This window comes from Corythoichthys intestinalis, chromosome 14 (genome assembly GCF_030265065.1).
Source record: "Corythoichthys intestinalis isolate RoL2023-P3 chromosome 14, ASM3026506v1, whole genome shotgun sequence".
NCBI classification, from domain to species: domain Eukaryota; kingdom Metazoa; phylum Chordata; class Actinopteri; order Syngnathiformes; family Syngnathidae; genus Corythoichthys; species Corythoichthys intestinalis.
Genome location: NC_080408.1, coordinates 8,802,551 through 8,819,797, shown reverse-complemented (window position 1 = coordinate 8,819,797; position 17,247 = coordinate 8,802,551). Strand labels below are relative to the sequence as shown.

The following is a 17,247-nucleotide window of genomic DNA, read 5'->3' as shown; positions in this document are numbered from 1 at the left end:
GTATAAAAGAATAATTAAATGAGGATCTATATACAACAAAAGAACAATTGGCTAACTTACATAGCAAAAGTCCGCTAGCTTATATGCTACAAAGTGCCATTATTTTTTCTTTTTTTACAATGCTCTTAACAGATGGTTCAGACACATATTCCCACAAAAAAAACGGTTAAATATATCTTTAAACTAATTTCAGAATGCATTAAAAAAACATTAGCTCAAACAAAAACTTAGCTTATGTTGGTCTTAACAGGGAGCAGCTGGATTGAGTCATGTGAAATGAAGCAGACTACAGGGCAGTGTATCCACCCAAATCAATAAAATTAAAAACATTTTCAAAACAAACCATTACAATGCCACTTTAAATAAACTAATAATCGAAGCAGCAAAATTTAATTTGAATCTTTTTTTCTAATCGAATACTCGAGTTAATATATTAATCCTGGCAGCACTACTTCGTATGCAGCATTTCAAGGTCCTGGAGTGGCCTAGCCAGTCTCCAGATCTCAACCCCATAGAAAATCTGTGGAGGGAGTTGAAAGTCCGTGTTGCCCAACGACAGCCCCAAAACATCACTGCTTGAGAGGAGATCTGCATGGAGGAATGGGCCAAAATACCAGCAACAGTGTGTGAAAAGCTTGGGAAGAGTTACAGAAAATGTTTGCCCTCCGTTATTGCCAACAAGGGAACATAACAAAGTATTGAGATTAACTTTTGGTATTGACCAAATACTTATTTTTCACCATGATTTGCAAATAAATTCTTTAAAAATCAAACAATGGGGATTTTCAGTTTTTTTTCCCACATTCTGTCTCTCATGGTTGAGGTTTACCCATGTTGACAATTACAGGCCTCTCTAATATTTTCAAGTGGGAGAACTTGCACAATTAGTGGTTGACTAAATACTTCTTTGCTCCACTGTATATCAAGGGCACAATTTTGTGATCCACCCAGGAGCTATGAACAGGCAGGACTACAATGAGAATACACAAGTCAAGGGTCTATATGCTTGTTGAAAGGGCGTTGCTTACTATGAAAGGATACCTACAAAAACGAAAGTGAACCTTAAGTATCAACTCTGGTGGTTTTCCACAGAAAAACATCTTGAGTTACAACCTTGGGAACTTAGCGGTAGCTGGTACAAGAGGGAGTAAAATCAGATAAGGCAGTCCACAGAAACTCTTTGTATTATGTTCAAAGCAATAGGTAAAGCACTCGAACATGAATAGATGCAGTCACAGCAGTTATGTGTTTGAATAAAATATTCTTTCACATATGGCTTAATAAAACTACTCTTAGAAGTACATTTTTCTCAAAAGTTATTCAAGTAAAATAAATGTAACAGATTACATGTAACGCATTACTACCCACCTGTGTGAAGTTAACATTTTTTTGGACGTGTGTGGCATGATCGTTCACCGCCATACCTCCCAGTTGAAATGGATTGGACCTCTTGTTGCCTTTAGTGGAAGCCATTGAGTTAATATTTAGGGGTTTTGTGTTTTTGCAGTTGGGTGAAGACACATTCAACCGCGCCAAACTGCTAAACATTGGCTACGCGGAGGCGCTGAAGGACGGCGACTACAACTGCTTCATCTTCAGCGACGTGGACCTGATCCCCATGGACGACCGAAACCTATACCACTGTTACGAGCAGCCCCGACACTTTGCCATCGCTATGGACAAGTTTGGCTTCAGGTGAAAAAAATGTGTCCTTGTTATAATGACGTTGTCGTAGTGTACAGTACATCGATGGAGATTCGGACATTAAGAAATCAGTGGTGTTCTTTACTAACGTCATTGTTTGTTCTGTTTCAGGTTGCCCTACGCCGGCTACTTTGGGGGCGTATCAGGCCTTAGTAAAAAACAGTTCCTGAAAATCAATGGCTTTCCCAACGATTACTGGGGCTGGGGAGGGGAGGATGACGACATCTACAATAGGTGAGTTTTAATATAAATATTTGCCTGCCTTCAATTTTGTAGCGTAACCACAAACCGCTTTAAAGAGGCCTGGTTTGTGGGTGTAGAGTGGGCGGAGTTGGTAGAGGGAAGGGTCAAACAGAGAGGTAAGATGGCGCACAGAGCTGTAATAAAGTGTTTTAAACAGCCTGTGACACTATAAAAAAATCTTAAATAGCATTATTATGTGAATTAAAATCATATTTTGAGACGATTGGACTATATAAAACAATTTGGCAAAGTGCAGATGAACACAAATGAGTTTTTCAATCTGCTGTTTGGCTACTCCTGTCATTATGGCGCTCTGGCGCTGCCGTCTGGGTGATGACGTCGGCAGAGTAACGATTTCAGCTGATTTAGAATTCAGCCCAATGGAGGAGGAAGATTCAGAATGAGGAAAATGCGACAGAGAGCAGCAAAATGTCATCATTGTTTTTATCTCTCTACTCCAATATTTTTACAGGATATTCTTTTTATCTAAGTATTTTCCCCAATTGTTAAATAAATTGTATGGTCATGACAAAAAACAGTCTTGTGCTAAATGAAATATGAAATATTAAAATGCATCTATTCAGTACGACAGGGCTAAATTACTGCATAATGGTCAAAACTGTCTTCTTAAACCTCGCGAAAGGTATTTTATGCCACCAGAGTTTGTCCGGCTTTTGTCATTTCCTTGCCTAACGTCACTTTTGCCTTCTTCCTCAATCCGAGACCGTGGCTGGAAGTCATTCATTTTCATGGCGCGGGATTAAAAAAAATTGAATAAATATATCGATCGCCTCCACGCACATCATCCAAGCGGCATAAGCGGATTTTAAGTTGGGGCCAGACCCCCCCCCCGTTTGGCCGAAAACTGTGATTGCACGTAATTGACTTTCCTATATATATATATATAAAAGTTGTAAAGCAATAAAACTGCAACAAAAATGAATGAAATTAAAGAATTTTTTTTTTTTTATAATGGGTCAAAATTATTTTTTCGAAGAGATCATGTGACTAGCAACTTAGACGGTCATTTGCTTTGCATATAATTTAAATTAAAAAAAAAGAAAAAATTATGGAAGGGCAATTTAATTTTTCAAATGATTTTTTTCTTTTTTGGGGGGATTAAATGATTTAAACACAAATGTCCTACTCATAATATGGCCCAAACACAAAAAGGATTGCTTCAAATCAAACAAAACTTTTTCAATGAAAAATTAAGTGTTCAAATGCAAATTTTTCAATCTCAAATATTTTTTCACATTCATAAACCTTTTCCATGATTGAATTTTTGTTTTGATTGAAGTGATTTTTCTTTTTGAAAATATATATTTTTTTGAAGCAACTTATTTTTTGATTGAATAATAAAGACAAATATGTCCTAGCCAAAATCTGGCCCAAACACAAATCAACATTACTTCAATCAAAAATGTTGCTTGAATCAAAAAAAAAAAAAAAAAAAAAAACTTTCCCATGCATTTTTATGAGTTTTACATTTATTTTTGCATTCAAACATTTTTTTTTTTATTGAAGCGAGTTGTTTTGGGTTGAGAATATATATTTTGATTGAAGCAACTTTTTTTGATTGAATAATAAAGCCACAAATCTACCTTCATATGGCTCCGCCCAGGGGATACAATTTTTGATTGGGGTAGCTACATTGGCACGACACCGGCGGGCGTACCATATTCAATGGATGGTATTGCCTAAGCAGCCTGACTTAAAACAAAAAATCCTCATTGTCAACTTATTATTATAAATATTCTTGTAAGTCAGTTTTATTGCTGACACTGCGTAACGGGGTCATCAACGTGTTGTGCCCATCCTGCCCCAAAAGTCAACTCCGCCTATGCCAAGCGGTCCATTTCATTCAGGAGCATAAAATTCTCTGTGTAATATCAAATAAAAATGCTTTTTTATGTCACAGGCTCTTTAAGTGTTAAAATATCTCTACAAACAGCCTTCGCTTGGATAGTTCTCAACAAAAATTTCACTCCCCACCCACACACACACAAGTACACACAACGGACGACCGACCCCCAAGCAGCCAATAACTCCGTTATTTGGAAGTAACGCTATTTATACTTAAGTACAATCTTTGGCCACTACTGGAGACGATATGGTACAGTGGGGAGAACAAGTATTTGATACACTGCCGATTTTGCTGGTTTTCCCACTTGCAAGCCATGTAGAGGTCTGTAATTTGTATCATGAGTTCCCTTCAACTGTGAGGGACGGAATCTAATACAAAAAAACAGAAAATCACGTATGATTTTTAAATAATAAATTTGCATTTAATTGCATGAAATAAGTATTTGATACATCACAAAAATCGAACTTAATATTTGGTACAGAAACCTTTGTTTGGTATTACAGATACCAAACCTGTCCTGTAGTCCTTGACAAGGTTTGCACACACTGCAGCAGGGATTTTGGCCCACTCCTCCATGCAGATCTTCTCCAGAGCCTTCAGGTTTCGGGGCTGCTGCCGGGCAACACGGACTTTCAGCTCCCTCCATAGATTTTCTCTCGGGTTCAGATCTGGTGACTGGCTAGGCCACTCCAGGACCTTAAGATGCTTCTTACGGAGCCACTCTTTAGTTGCCTTGGCTGTGTGCTTTGGGTCGTTGTAATGCTGGAAGACCCAGCCACGACCCATCTTCAGGGCTCTCACTGAAGGAAGGAGGTTGTCAGCCAAGATCTGGCGATACATAGCCCCATCCATCCTCCCCTCAATACGGTGCAGTCGTCCTGTACCCTTGGCAGAGAAGCAGCCCCAAAAAATGATGTTTCCTCCTCCATGTTTCACGGTTGGCATGGTGTTCTTGGGGTTGTACTCATCCTTCTTTTTCCTCCAAACACGACGAGCCGAGTTTAGACCAAAAAGTTCAATTTTGGTCTCATCCGACCACATGACCTTCTCACATTGCTCCTCTGGATCATCCAGATGGTCACTGGCAAACTTCAGACGTGTCTGGACATGCACTGGCTTCAGCAGCGGGACCCTATGTGCACTGTAGGATTCTAATCCATGACGGCGTAATGAGTTTCCGATGGTTTTCTTCGAGACTGTGGTTCCAGCTCTCTTCAGGTCATTGACCAGGTCCTGCCGTGTAGTTCTGGGCTGATCCCTCACCTTTCTCATGATCAGTGATGCCCCAGATGGTGAGATCTTGCATGGAGCCCCAGAACGAGGCAAATTGACCGTCAACTTGAACTTCTTCCATTTTCTAATAATCGCTCCAACAGTTGTTACCTTCTCATCAAGCAGCTTGCTTATTTTCCTGTAGCCCATCCCAGCCTTGTGCAGGTCTATTATTTTATCCCTGATGTCCTGACACAGCTCTTTGGTCTTGGCCATTGTGGAGAGGTTGGAGTTTGTTTGTTTGTTTGAGCATGTGAACAGGTGTCTTTTATACAGGTAACAAGTTCAAACAGGTGCAGTTACTTCCGGTAATGAGTGGAGAACAGAAGGGGTTCTTAAAAAACAACTAAGAGCCGAAATATTTACTAGTTGGTAATGTATCAAATACTTATTTCATGCAGTTAAATACAAATTTATTATTTATAAATTATACAATGTGATTTTCTGGATTTTTGTATTAGATTCCGTCCCACACAGTTGAAGAGAACTTATGATAAATATTACAGACGTCTACATGGCTTGCAAGTGGGAAAACCAGCAAAATCGGCAGTGTATCAAATACTTGTTCTCCCCACTGTAGCTGTAGTGAAACTTGGCCCCATTTGAAAATGTTTGAGTGTCACGTAAAAGGCTCATTTTGTCAAATAAACTTGTCGAGACGGCACATCAACCGTAGAACCGTGCCTTTTATCACCGTTTAACCCCGTCAGTGACAGGGAAAAAAAAAAAAAGCCGGGATGTTCTCGTCACTGTCTCCATGTCCTATTTTTCTCCCCAACGTAAAGCTTTTCAAATCTGTTTGTGATTTGCATTTCGAGCCACATTAAAAAGGCAATAAATTTATCTCGCTTTAAGCTGCCGTGTGTGAAGGTTATGGGTGGCCTTGCATTAAGAGCTAGCACGCACGCACACTCCCTCGCCTTGTCATGGCTGGCTGCTTTAAAAGCCTTTCTAAGAGCAGTTGTAAGGACTATGCCCTTCAAAGCTCATTTTGGACAAGCTGCTGCATTCAGACGCGTTTAATATAAAATCCGGCGGGGTTTTCTGTACACGTTCATCCTGTTCACCCCTTTGGTGCTGACCACGTTATCCCAACATCTGCTGAAAAGTTTGAGTTAGAAACGGGAAGTAATAATTAACAACTAAGATGAAGTGGTGTTTAGATTTAAAGAGCATATGACACGAGAAAAAAAGTCTTAAATAGCATTATTGTGTGAATTAGAATCATATTTTGAGACGATTCGACTATATACAGCAAATTTGCAAAGCACAGATAACGAGAAATTAGACTTTTAATGTGCTGTTAGGCCCCTCCTCCTGTTAAAGCCCGCTGGCGCCGCCATCTTGCTGATGACGTCAGCGGTAGAACGATTTCAGGCAGCTTTAGCATTGAGCCCAATGGAGGAGGAAACATTTTCCAGCGATTCTGGTTCAAGTTTGGAATTTTCAAACATAATTGGCGATCCAGAGGAAGTATGTGCCATACAGCCATATAGGTTTGAGCCATATTTGGAGGAAAAAGATATGGAATCAGAAAGCAGCGACACAGACGAGACTGAGCCAAACTCCCAGGATGACCACAGCAGACTGGGCAACACTGCATGGTGAGTGGCTGAAAATTAAATCGGTTTTGGTATATTCTGTTTTATTCACATACACAGTGGGGAGAACAAGTATTTGAGACACTGCTAATAGGAAAACCCATTGGCAGTGTCTCAAATACTTGTTCTCCCCACTGTATCTGTTCATTTTTTTATAGTGACATTTTCATTGTTATTATTTTTAATTTGTGGAGACCTGAGAAAATACATTTTTCTTGCAAGGAGTCTTTCACTACAATCCATGTTCTGCATTTAGATTTAAAATTTCATTTATTTTTCTGAAGGTGTTTATGTGAATGCTGTGCAGTGATGCCCACAGTAGATGAGTGCGTTTGCTGTGGTGAACAGGAGCGAGTCAGGGAGAAGATGGAGGGGGCTGGGGTCCAATGTATTACCCAGCACCCTGGATTTCAGCCCGTGTGCCTGAACGTAGACGTCCTTCAGACAGCCTATTATGCCTACAGGCAAAATTATGAGGACCAGTCAGGAAACAAGTATGTGTCATATATATGCACTGATCAGAATTTCATAAACCAACCTTTTTTGTGATCGGCAGTGACTTAGGCTAGTTAGCATTGTCTCACAAATTACAATGTAAAATAACGGTTTGCATTACTGTGTTGGTTTTCAAATGGAAAAGGAAATGAATGACCCCATCCTATTGTGCTTTCAGCTGGAAACGTTACACGGCGTATCGCCAGTTTGTGCGCTGGGTGTACGAGTTCCTGGGGCGGAGGATCAGGGTTCCTCTACCAGCCTGTGTGGTCGCGCAGATCAGGACAAGCTTCCCATCACCGGAGTTTGTTGGATACCAACCTTGTAATCCTCCCTAAAACTCCAAGTTGAATAAAATATTGTAATCGTTTCATTATACAGTCATCCTGATGTGATTTTTAAAAGAATATCTCTACTTCAATATTTTTGCAAGCCTCAGTGGTTAGTCTTATTACATATTTGCTAAGTGCAATACAAAAATTATATTTCCATGACAAAGTATTGTACTGAATGGAATATGGAAATATGACAAATGCAAGGACGTTATAAGATACTTATTTCTGACATGCTGATACAAGTAAAAAACAATTGCTACTGTATCAAGCTCAAGACAATGATTTGGAAAAATACACAAAATGGTTTTATTCACCGGAATTTAAGTGTGCCATTATATTTTATATATACCAACATATTTACACAGGGCTCGAACCAATAATACCTTATAAATTCAAAAAACTAGCTCACATTTTCAAAAGATGACAACGAAAGAACTGGGGAACACAATTATACAAAATTAAAGGTTCAATCATGGCACATTAAAACGTGTGACATGATCCCGGACCGCCTGTTCTTTGTCAGGTCGCTGAAAGCTGCTGCTGAGGGATAACCTCCCGGCCTCGGGCACAGCCGGTATCGCCTCCAATTCATCCGGCTCTACATCACTCGCGTCCTGCACAAGCCTCTCCACCGCCGACATCAGCTCGCTAACATACTCTGATAACAAGGGAAGCAAATGGTACTGACAAATGCACAGAGATAATTCCACATGAAATCCATTCCATTTATCTTGCAAATATCAAGCAAAAATGGGACAGATTCTAAAAACACACTTGACACTGTATCCAGTAATAAAGTGTCCAAAGGTTTGTACATTACGATGACACCCAATAATTTACAACAATGAGTTCAATTGACAGGATTAGTAATGCGTACTTACCAAATGTAGGGTTCTCCAAAACTTTGCGCACAACATGGCCGCCTTGTTTTGATTTTGGAAAGTGGATGCTATAAATCCCCACTCCGTCTCGGGTTAAGCTGTGGGCTCGATGGGCGTTTTCATTGAAGTGAAGAGCAGCCACAATCGTCCTTAAAAAAAAAAAAAAAAAAAACATGGATGGAATAGTATTTCCATATTAATATTCATATTGAAAATGTCTTAATCGATCAGATTGTGATTGGGACAACAAAAAACAAAGACATGAGATAATATACTGGATAAATCAGCAGAAAATTGTTACAATAATACCTGCTGAGCATCCCCTCGTAAGAAAAGGCGAACATTTTGGGTGTAAAATGGTTCACCAGACTGTGGAAGGCTTCCAGGTGGGAAGTCTGGTAGACTGGAGACAGCCGGCGAATGTCAGCCAACAGTTTGGAGCCACAGATCAGCTTCTCCAGCTCATTGGTCAACTTGGTGTCTGCAAAATACCAGACAGAATCAAATTTGTACTTGAACAGAGAAGCATTTTGCGAAATAGTATAAGTGTGCTTATTGTAATGGAATGCAAACTTACGAGGCGTGAGCCAAGGCTTTTTCCGTTCCCGACCTTCCAAAGGACCATGGCTGCACCTGGGGAAACTGCCTTTGAAGCCCGAGTGATCATTCTGAACATGGCTCAGTACTGACTCCCACTTGTCGAGGATGAGTCTGGGGTCCCCAGGTCGCGTTGACGCCACGGACCAATATAAATGGTTGATGATACTGCCAATCCAGGGTTTTAGGGCTTCACATCCACGCAGCTTAGAGAGGTTCTGCAACTTTTTCTTCAAACCTTGGAAAGACAATTATGTAGGTGTGTAAAATATGCTATAAATAAAGCTGTGATAATGAATCTTATTACCTTTGCCAATATGCCAGATGTCAAAAAGATGCTCAATGTGTGGGAACTGTTCTCGGACGAGCTTGTTGACAGTCACATGTCGATCTGTCACCAGAGTTCCCACACGCACAAACTCCTCGAGCACACGCAGTGACCGAACCAGTCCTTCGGGCTCCATGTGGTAGCTACCTCCTACCTCGTTACTCTGAGATTTGGGAAAAAACAAAGCAACATACAGTATGATATATAAAGAATTAGGCTTATATCGAACATCTTTTGTTCACAAGTTTAATTTACCTGCACAATCTGCACATCCAAGATGGTTAGCTTCCGCAGTTCCATCATCGTGTAAGTCCCGTATTTTGCACTGTGACCGGGTGAGTCAGCTCGTCCGTCGCCACCACAAACAATTTCCTCTCCCTCAGCTTGTAGATGGCTCAACAGCCAGATTTGCCGTTCTCGCCACACGCTTTTGATGGCTTGGTGAAGGTAGCGTTCTTGATGGCGAAAGTACGACCGAGTGGAGTAAACAGCTACACCCATGTGAGATAACACACGCAGAACTTTGCCCACAGTTGCACCAGCAAATAAAATGGCTGCAGAAAGAAATATGTTTCCAGCAGCAATTCTGCCGACATATGGTTGGGAGTTCCATGTTCCGGTGTGACCACATCCAGGCTCAGCACACTTCAAGGCCAGCACCAACATGGTACCGACCTCAGAAGGGACCCAGTTGACCTTCTTGCAGGCACACGCAGGACAACTGACCCACTGGCTAATGAGCTGAATGAGGACGACCCAGTAGATTAGATATACCCGGCTGGGAACTGGCGCAGGGTCGGCCGCAGCCATATCAGGACAATCGGACTCGCTGGACTCGCAGTCAGAAGGTGCGGTGGGTAGGTCATACTCAGAATCAGCCTCGCACACCAACATTTCTTCATCCGAGTCCCAGCTGTCGATGGTAACATTCAGCTCTGAGTGAACAACGCAGGTTTGGGTACCCACAGTCATCATGAGGGGCCCGGATGTTGTCTGGACACCTGAAAGATACACACAATAGATCACAATCTTCTTCCCCCTATTGCTATAACATGTTGATGATTGTGTGAGAAACCCAATAAAAATTTTCATTTTAACCGCAGTAGAGTTTAGATTTTATGTAAGCCTGTCAAACAAATGAATTAGAAAACAATCAGACTTGAAAATTATATTATTATTTTTTATTCTATATTACAAAAAATAAAATAAAATAATCAGAGAAAAGGGTGGCTACTTTGAAGATACTAGAATATTATATGTTTTAGTTATATTTCACATTTTTTGGCTGAGTACATAATTGCACATAGTTTTATTACCTTTAGTGAGAATTTACAATGTAAATAGTGACAAAAATAAAGAAAACGCACTAATGAGAGACGGTGTGTCCAAACATTTGGCCTGTGATGTATTTTGGAAGGCAGCTATGACAATGAAAAACTTACACTGGATAAGTTCCAACCTATTATAGGTTAATCATTTAAACATTATAATGATAGTAAACACTTTGCCCTTACTCGGTATTTTATATATATATATATATATATATATATATATATATATATATATATTAAAAAAAAATGTTTCTTTAATCTGTATTATATTAATTCAATAAACACAAGTCAAATGGATGTTTTGAAAGTTTGTTAATAGCAACGATAGGTAATTCCTTAAATTAGAAGCAACTGAAAATGTACTTCGAATTACCTTTATGTCGTCTTTGAGGTTGCAAAGCAGCACTAACAGCAACAGTCTGACTTGGTGGCAAAAGACAAACCTGACAGGACTCGTCGACCTATGGGTACACAGACAACATCAAGTTTATAGTTATTCATTAGCCTCAAATGTATTGACTATGTAATCATATTTTGATAACTAGATGGCAAAATAAGAATTTTCCCCAAAACCAAAGACAGAAAGGTTTAGGGAATGTTATTATGACACATACACCAGGTGTAAAAAGTCATATTTTGAGTGGAAATGTTTTATAACATTTTGTAAAACACATTACACGTACCGATTTAGGAGCTGGCCCAGCGGCAAATTCTTCCAACTCAGGATTATCCGCGTCTGGATTAACACTTTCGCACTGTGTCTTTGAATGGGCCTGGTATTCTTGTATCATCGACTGAAAAGAAAAGGACACAATTCAATCACTCGAATAAACGCCGCGCGATTACAATTGTAGGAGACGGGCTGCTAGCGCTAGCTAGCGCTAGCTAGCGCTAGTAGCCCGCAGCTAGCGCTAGTAGCCCGCAGCTAGCGCTAGCTAGCGCTAGCAGCCCGCAAAATTCACAAAACGTGATGAGAGAAATCATTTAAAGCATGAAATGAGGTACCATAACCACTAGCCTCTGAGGTCAACAAGACGAATTGTTTGATAGTAAAGCGCGAATAATTCAGCAAATAATTACAGCAGCAACAAATGTGATTTTTTTGTTTGATGGTTTTTAATTAAAGCTAATTTATTGGCAGCACACTGAAATGGGTTTACAGTATTTTACATTATATAAAACACAACGCTTACTTACTTCAACTGCAGCCTTTTTCGTCCGCTTATCAATGGCAGCGGACTTCCTCTTCAGAGATTTGTGAGCGCTTTGCCCACTGCCGCTAGCTCCATGTTGAGGACGGGGGAAAATTGTTGGCACAGCTGTGTCAAGTAGGGTTCTGGCATGTTGCACTGAAAGTCCCATCTCAACTTTCCGCAGAGGAACAGGGTCGAAACAGTCTTCAGTAAAATGATCCGAACACAACGCTGAGGATTTGGATGGTGACCAATTGTCCCTCGTTCGTTGTACTTGCTTTACCCATGCTTCCCGGCGAACGGGATCTCTTGGGAACCGAAAAAGGCTCACATCACTCCCCGTGACGTTGGAACAAAAGCCTGCAACGCATCGTTTCGGCATGGTGCGAAAAATAAAGGAAATACTCTGCTAAATTAGACGAATCCGCAGTCCTTCTCACACAACAGCACGGGTAGCTAGCGAAGAGGTCTTCTACCGTACACGTCACATCCGCCTTCTTCCTAAATCCGAGATCACAGCCGGAAGTCTGTCATTTTCGTAGCGCGGGATTCAAAAAACTGAATAAATATAACGATCGCTTCTACACACATCCAAGCGGTCTGTTTCATTCAGGAGCATAAAATACCGCGGAAAGTATGAAATAAACATGCTTTTTGGTGTCATGGGCACTTTAGATTTAACACTAGAAAACCCAACAGAGGCCAACTCAGCCTTTCTCAAGACAAATACTCCTAATATTACCAAGCAAGGCCGATATGGCCTCTTCTGCGAAAAAACCCAGTGGTGGCCAAAATGAGCCAAATACTTTTGAATTAGCAAGTCGTTGTCCCACAGACAGCTACCATTCGTATGTAAATGCAACCACTAGACATACATTGTGGTAGTATGCGGCCCAAACGGGGGGGAACACCCCACGGTTAAACTATTCACGTGATAGTTTGTGTCAGTTCAAGTCAAGCTACATTTATTTATGGAGTTTTACATTTTTTACACATTTTTAACTACCTTCACCTATACTCCAAACTAGGGCTGCAGCTATCGAATATTTTAGTAATCGAGTAATCGACTGAAAATTCTATCGATAAAACAAATATATTTTTAGGTGAAGAGCAATTATAAATATACATGAGAAAACAAGACATTTCATCTAATCTTGAACCATTTTCAGTCAATCAATGTCTTTATTTTCGATGTATATTTTTGAAAACAGCCAACAATTGCATCTCAGATGTAACTAGAAAAAAAAAAAAGACTAATTCACTGCTTTCACTCAAAAGACCTTTAGATCTTATTAAAAAAATATATACATATACAGTGCCTTGCAAAAGTATTCGGCCCCCTTGAATCTTGCAACCTTTCGCCACATTTCAGGCTTCAAACATAAAGATATGAAATTTAATTTTTTTGTCAAGAATCAACAACAAGTGGGACACAATCGTGAAGTGGAACAACATTTATTGGATAATTTAAACTTTTTTAACAAATAAAAAACTGAAAAGTGGGGCGTGCAATATTATTCGGCCCCTTTATTTTCAGTGCAGCAAACTCACTCCAGAAGTTCAGTGAGGATCTATGAATGATCCAATGTTTTCCTAAATGACCGATGATGATACATAGAATCCACCTGTGTGTAATCAAGTCTCCGTATAAATGCACCTGCTCTGTGATAGTCTCAGGGTTCTGTTTAAAGTGCAGAGAGCATTATGAAAACCAAGGAACACACCAGGCAGGTCCGAGATACTGTTGTGGAGAAGTTTAAAGCCGGATTTGGATACAAAAAGATTTCCCAAGCTTTAAACATCTCAAGGAGCACTGTGCAAGCCATCATATTGAAATGGAAGGAGCATCAGACCACTGCAAATCTACCAAGACCCGGCCGTCCTTCCAAACTTTCTTCTCAAACAAGGAGAAAACTGATCAGAGATGCAGCCAAGAGGCCCATGATCACTCTGGATGAACTGCAGAGATCTACAGCTGAGGTGGGAGAGTCTGTCCATAGGACAACAATCAGTTGTACACTGCACAAATCTGGCCTTTATGGAAGAGTGGCAAGAAGAAAGCCATTTCTCAAAGATATCCATAAAAAGTCTTGTTTAAAGTTTGCCACAAGCCACCTGGGAGACACACCAAACATGTGGAAGAAGGTGCTCTGGTCAGATGAAACCAAAATTGAACTTTTTGGCCACAATGCAAAACGTTATGTTTGGCGTAAAAGCAACACAGCTCATCACCCTGAACACACCATCCCCACTGTCAAACATGGTGGTGGCAGCATCATGGTTTGGGCCTGCTTTTCTTCAGCAGGGACAGGGAAGATGGTTAAAATTGACGGGAAGATGGCTGCAGCCAAATACAGGAACATTCTGGAAGAAAACCTGTTGGTATCTGCACAAGACCTGAGACTGGGATAGAGATTTATCTTCCAACAGGACAATGATCCAAAACATAAAGCCAAATCTACAATGGAATGGTTCAAAAATAAACGTATCCAGGTGTTAGAATGGCCTAGTCAAAGTCTAGACCTGAATCCAATCGAGAATCTGTGGAAAGAGCTGAAGACTGCTGTTCACAAACACTCTCCATCCAACCTCACTGAGCTCGAGCTGTTTTGCAAGGAAGAATGGGCAAGAATGTCAGTCTCTCGATGTGCAAAACTGATAGAAACATACCCCAAGCGACTTGCAGCTGTAATTGGAGCAAAAGGTGGCGCTACAGAGTATTAACGCAAGGGGGCCGAATAATATTGCACGCCCCACTTTTAAGTTTTTTATTTGTTAAAAAAGTTTAAATTATCCAATGAATTTTGTTCCACTTCACGATTGTGTCCCACTTGTTGTTGATTCTTGACAAAAAATTAAAATTTTATATCTTTATGTTTGAAGCCTGAAATGTGGCGAAAGGTTGCAAGGTTCAAGGGGGCCGAATACTTTTGCAAGGCACTGTATATATACATATATACATAAATATATATATATATGTATATACATACATACATACATACATACATACATACATACATACATATATGCAGTGGGGAGAACAAGTATTTGATACACTGTACATATATATATATATATATATATATATATATATATATATATATATATATATATATATATATATACATACCTAAAAATGCCATTATGCTTGATAACACACATCACTTAAAAGTTAGGATTTTTTCCCACATGTTTCAATTGAATTTCTATTTGTGTCAAGCCATTTTTAAGTTCTAGTTAAGTTTTACGTTTCTCTAAACTGTAAGTCCTGATAGGATTTTGAGTTTTTGCAGTGTTCAAAATAAATGTATGATACAGGCTGGATTGGAGCACATTAGGGACCAGTGCTACTAGGTGTTTTATCCAGCAATGACGACTAAGCTAAAATTGATAGTTAGCATTATTAAGTTTTTATTTTACACCCTCATCACTCCACAAAGCTATGTTATGTTAAAGCCTGTATGTAAGACACGTTAGCCACGCATCGAAAGTGGTCATAATTAATAGAAACCTAGCCCTCCGCAGGGCTAACGTTACGTGAGCTAGTGACTCAGACAGTAACGTTAATCTTATTTATTAGCGCTTAGCGATCTTTATTAGCGCTTAGCGCTGTACTGCTTTAAGATGGCGGCTGTTTACTAACGCTGCCCAGACGCGGCCGACTCTGTCATTTCGCATCTAGTTCAACATACATGTGATCTCTATGAGACTCATCATACGATACCCACTACCAACGTAGCATCGTGCGGGCTAGTATTTAGCAACGTCGGCGTCGTTTGTAGCGGCTGTCGGTTGCAGTAAGTTTTTTTTTTTTTTTTTTTTTTGCTTCTTCCTCTACGGACGTGACATCAGCACGTTGTCCCGCATTAAAAGTAGTCCGAGCAAAACGTGATGCTTAGAGCTGTCTAAATAAACGATTACTCGAGGTGAATAAAATTACTCGGATCAGTTTTTAAACTCGAGTTACTTGAATTGCTCGAGTATTCGTTTCAGCTCTACTCTAAACACAAAAAACTGGGGGGGGGGACGGCCCAAATATGTACATTTTTTTTGGGGGGGGGGGGGGTTTTAGAACTGCAATTTGAGTGTAAAGCAAGAGCTGTTTCTATAGTTTAGAAGGACTGAGTAAGGGGCATGGAGCATGAATGAAAAAAAATACACATTAAGGCAATTTTTGTTGTTTTTGTGTGTGGAGTATAAGAGAAGTACGTTATAAAATATGTGTAAAACTCTAAACATAGCTTTCATAATGATAATGACGGGACACAGGGTCGATTAATAGGGGGCCTATCTCCATCAAAGCTGACCGAGTGGAAACAAAGAGCTTTGTACGTTGAAAATTCTTGTGAGTAAATGCTTAAATCCGTGAATTCTTTATAGATATAGACGTAAAACAGTCTCGATTCTTGGTTAAAAGCCAAAAAAACGGGAAGCATTTATTTTACGTAAATATTGCAAACTATGATGCTAGTCAGTAAGCAAATTAGCAGCAGGAATATGTAAACAAAGCTGTTTCCGTTGAAAATTATTGTGAATAAATGCTTAAATCCCTGAATTCTTTATAGATATGGACGTAAAACAGTCTCAATTCTTTGGTTAAAAGGGCAAAGACCTATGAAGTTAGCATTTATTTTATTTTATATGTCGAATGTGCTGCTGCCCCCTTATGAAAACAAAGAGCTTTTTCTGTTGAAAATGTTTGTGAATAAGTGCTTGAATCCCTGAATTCTTTATAAATATGGATGTAAAACAGTCTCGATTCTTGGTTAAAAGCAAAAAAAAACGTGCAGTTAGCATTTATTTCACGTAATATTGCGAACTATGACGCCAATGCCGTCGCAGCTAATTTCTCCCATTGATTATTTTCACAACGTTTCAAAATGCACGCATGGTACAAAAAATATAATAATGACCTTGAATCCTCGAACAAATCACTCCTGAGACAATCATTCCTGGTTCTATGGGGTACAGCTTTCGTCCTTTTTCAACCTAAATACGGCGTTAGATCGCTGCGTGAGTGTGTTTTTCATATGAAGGGATATTGTCTGTTGGACAATGACTTACCAGTTCAAAAGCACTAGGGTCATTTTGGCCACCTCTGGGTTTTTCCAGGGGAGAAGCCATATCGGCCTTGCTTGGGACTATTAGGAGTACCAGAATTCTCTGGGACTTCTAGTGTTAACCTACAGCCGGTACTGCTACCCAAATGTTGAACGAGGTCTGAATCTACTGTCACGCTGAGACAAGGACAACAGCGGGCAAAGCTTGCCCTCGAGAAACCACCCCCACCTCTGTACCCTTGTCTTGTCACCATGGGCAGATTGAAGGGCGGTTTGACAGCAATGCATCCTATTTCCCAGCATCCCCTCGCCTGCTATGAATACGCTACATTAGCCTATA

At 40.0% G+C, this 17,247-nt stretch overlaps 3 protein-coding genes across 3 annotated transcripts in view; 2 read left to right on the top strand and 1 right to left on the bottom strand.

The window, feature by feature from the left end:
• b4galt2 (UDP-Gal:betaGlcNAc beta 1,4- galactosyltransferase, polypeptide 2) overlaps positions 1 to 17,247 on the top strand; it is a 216,928-nt gene that overhangs the window by 155,711 nt on the left and 43,970 nt on the right. The window contains exons 4-5 of the mRNA XM_057856644.1: positions 1,508 to 1,695; positions 1,816 to 1,938. Of these exons, the coding sequence (XP_057712627.1) occupies positions 1,508 to 1,695; positions 1,816 to 1,938 (311 nt within the window). The remainder of the gene's footprint in view (positions 1 to 1,507; positions 1,696 to 1,815; positions 1,939 to 17,247) is intronic.
• LOC130929488 (uncharacterized) lies at positions 6,271 to 10,834 on the top strand. The gene is made up of 3 exons (XM_057856645.1): positions 6,271 to 6,690; positions 6,972 to 7,181; positions 7,361 to 10,834. Exons 1-3 carry the CDS (start codon positions 6,437 to 6,439, stop codon positions 7,518 to 7,520), a joined length of 624 nt encoding a protein of 207 aa, XP_057712628.1. The 5' UTR covers positions 6,271 to 6,436; the 3' UTR covers positions 7,521 to 10,834.
• LOC130929486 (uncharacterized) lies at positions 7,800 to 12,418 on the bottom strand. Its single transcript, XM_057856643.1, has 9 exons — positions 11,852 to 12,418; positions 11,338 to 11,448; positions 11,028 to 11,115; positions 9,579 to 10,324; positions 9,303 to 9,486; positions 8,976 to 9,233; positions 8,708 to 8,879; positions 8,399 to 8,547; positions 7,800 to 8,175 (listed from the first exon to the last, which is right to left on the bottom strand). The coding sequence occupies exons 1-9, from the start codon at positions 12,227 to 12,229 to the stop codon at positions 7,988 to 7,990; spliced, it is 2,274 nt and encodes a 757-aa protein (XP_057712626.1). The 5' UTR covers positions 12,230 to 12,418; the 3' UTR covers positions 7,800 to 7,987.

Coding starts and splice junctions, on each gene's coding strand:
- LOC130929488 (XM_057856645.1), top strand. CDS start 6,437: ATGACGTCAGCGGTAGAACGATTTCAGGCAGCTTTAGCATTGAGCCCA. Junction 6,691..6,971: donor AGACTGGGCAACACTGCATG/GTGAGTGGCTGA, acceptor ATTTTTCTGAAG/GTGTTTATGTGAATGCTGTG. Junction 7,182..7,360: donor GAGGACCAGTCAGGAAACAA/GTATGTGTCATA, acceptor TTGTGCTTTCAG/CTGGAAACGTTACACGGCGT.
- LOC130929486 (XM_057856643.1), bottom strand. CDS start 12,229: ATGCCGAAACGATGCGTTGCAGGCTTTTGTTCCAACGTCACGGGGAGT. Junction 11,449..11,851: donor CGAAAAAGGCTGCAGTTGAA/GTAAGTAAGCGT, acceptor TTTTCTTTTCAG/TCGATGATACAAGAATACCA. Junction 8,548..8,707: donor TACGAGGGGATGCTCAGCAG/GTATTATTGTAA, acceptor TTTTTTTTTAAG/GACGATTGTGGCTGCTCTTC.